The sequence below is a fragment of the Physeter macrocephalus genome, unplaced genomic scaffold (genome assembly GCF_002837175.3).
Source record: "Physeter macrocephalus isolate SW-GA unplaced genomic scaffold, ASM283717v5 random_1726, whole genome shotgun sequence".
Classification (NCBI taxonomy): domain Eukaryota; kingdom Metazoa; phylum Chordata; class Mammalia; order Artiodactyla; family Physeteridae; genus Physeter; species Physeter macrocephalus.
In genome coordinates, this window is record NW_021146924.1 from 16,966 (window position 1) to 18,618 (window position 1,653).

Genomic DNA, 1,653 nt, shown 5'->3' on the forward strand with positions numbered 1-1,653 from the left:
GACGTCGCGTCCCCGTGACTGGGCGCGAGCGGCCGGCACTCCATTCACGCGCCCGGGCGGGCGGAGGGGGTGGAACCGGCCGGGCGAGGGGAGTCGCGAGGGGGCGGGGAGCGAGCGCGGGGGCGGAGCAGGGCTCGCGACCTAGAATGGAAAGAGGCGGGGCCTCGCGAGGTAGTAATGAATCTGCCCCCTCCCGGGGGAGAGCAGAGGAGCGTTAATAAATCTATAAGCCGAGCAGGGGAAACTCTGGCTGGGGCAGACCGCGGAGCTCCGGCAGTTCGTGGGGAACGGCGGCCGGAGCAGCACAACGGGCAAAATACAATAGAGGCGACAACGGAAAGAAGCCCTTGGTCCTCTCCCGTAAACACACTCCCCTCCGCCGCCACCTCCCCCTTGGCACCGTGCTGCCTGGCGCCCGAGGCCGCTCGGACTGCTATGTAACTGCGAGGCTGCGGGAGGAAGGGGACCGGGGAGAAGAGGTTCGGCTGTGGGAGCCCCTCAGGGCCAAGTTTGCGGCCACTTCTGCCCGCGCCCTCCCGTAGCCCCCGCTCGCCCCTTCCTGCAGCCCAGCCGGCCCGGGCGTCCTTCGCCTCCTCGCGTGCCCAGCAGCCGCGGTTCCTGGCCACCATGGTGACGGTGGAGGAGCTGCGGGAGATGGACTGCAGCGTGCTCAAAAGGCTGATGAACCGGGACGAGAACGGTGGCGGCGCGGGCGGCAGCGGCAGCCACGGCGCCCTGGGGCTGCTGAGCGGCGGCAAGTGCCTGCTGCTGGACTGCCGACCGTTCCTGGCGCACAGCGCCGGCTACATCCGAGGCTCGGTCAACGTGCGCTGCAACACCATCGTGCGGCGGCGGGCCAAGGGCTCGGTGAGCCTGGAGCAGATCCTGCCCGCGGAGGAGGAGGTCCGCGCCCGCCTGCGCTCCGGCCTCTACTCAGCCGTCATCGTGTACGACGAGCGCAGCCCGCGCGCCGAGAGCCTCCGCGAGGACAGCACCGTGTCACTGGTGGTGCAGGCGTTGCGACGCAACGCCGAGCGCACCGACATCTGCCTGCTCAAAGGTAAACGCCGGCGCCGGGCGCGAGCTGGAGGGTCGATGCGGCGGGGCTCCGCGGCCTGAGCCTTAGTGGGCAGGAGAAGTGGTGCCCGGAGGGACTCGTGGCTGCGGGATCCCCCCCGCGCACTCCTTTGTGCGTACTGGTGTGTGCGCGTGGTGTGCAAGGATTCTGTGCGTTTGTGTGCAAGCGCGAGCTCCTGAGGTCCTCAGAGACGGTGAGGGCTCCGTCACCTGAAATTCCGGACCCTTCCTGGCGATTCTGCGATTGTTTACAGCCACTAACGGTCTGGCCTTGCGGGCGAAGCGACTCAGCTGCGTTGCCCACCTTCGAGTCCAGGGAAGTGCTCCCAAGTGCCACGGTGCGGGAGGTGGGGGACAGGTTAGTAGGCCTGTTGGTTTGGCGTGTCCGGGCCCCGCCCTGAGTCCGACCCAGAGATCCCAAGACATGGGGCAGGGGGTGAATGAAGGAGGGTTGAGCGCGGGGATGGGATGGGCCCTGCGGGTCCGGCTGGAAACCAGCCTTCGTAAACGCAAAAACGAGGATCGGCTTGCGGGCCTGATGTGGAGCGATCTGCTCTCTCCTCCCTTGCCGCCCAA

General features: G+C 68.1%; 1 protein-coding gene across 1 annotated transcript; it reads left to right on the plus strand.

Annotated features, from left to right (window-relative positions):
• The first annotated feature begins 237 nt into the window (after nt 1-237).
• On the plus strand, nt 238-1,119 carry LOC114485556 (dual specificity protein phosphatase 4-like). The gene has a single exon (XM_028487194.2). It carries the CDS (start codon nt 628-630, stop codon nt 1,117-1,119), a length of 492 nt encoding a protein of 163 aa, XP_028342995.1. The 5' UTR covers nt 238-627.
• The last annotated feature ends 534 nt before the right edge of the window (nt 1,120-1,653 follow it).

Coding starts and splice junctions, on each gene's coding strand:
- LOC114485556 (XM_028487194.2), top strand. CDS start 628: ATGGTGACGGTGGAGGAGCTGCGGGAGATGGACTGCAGCGTGCTCAAA.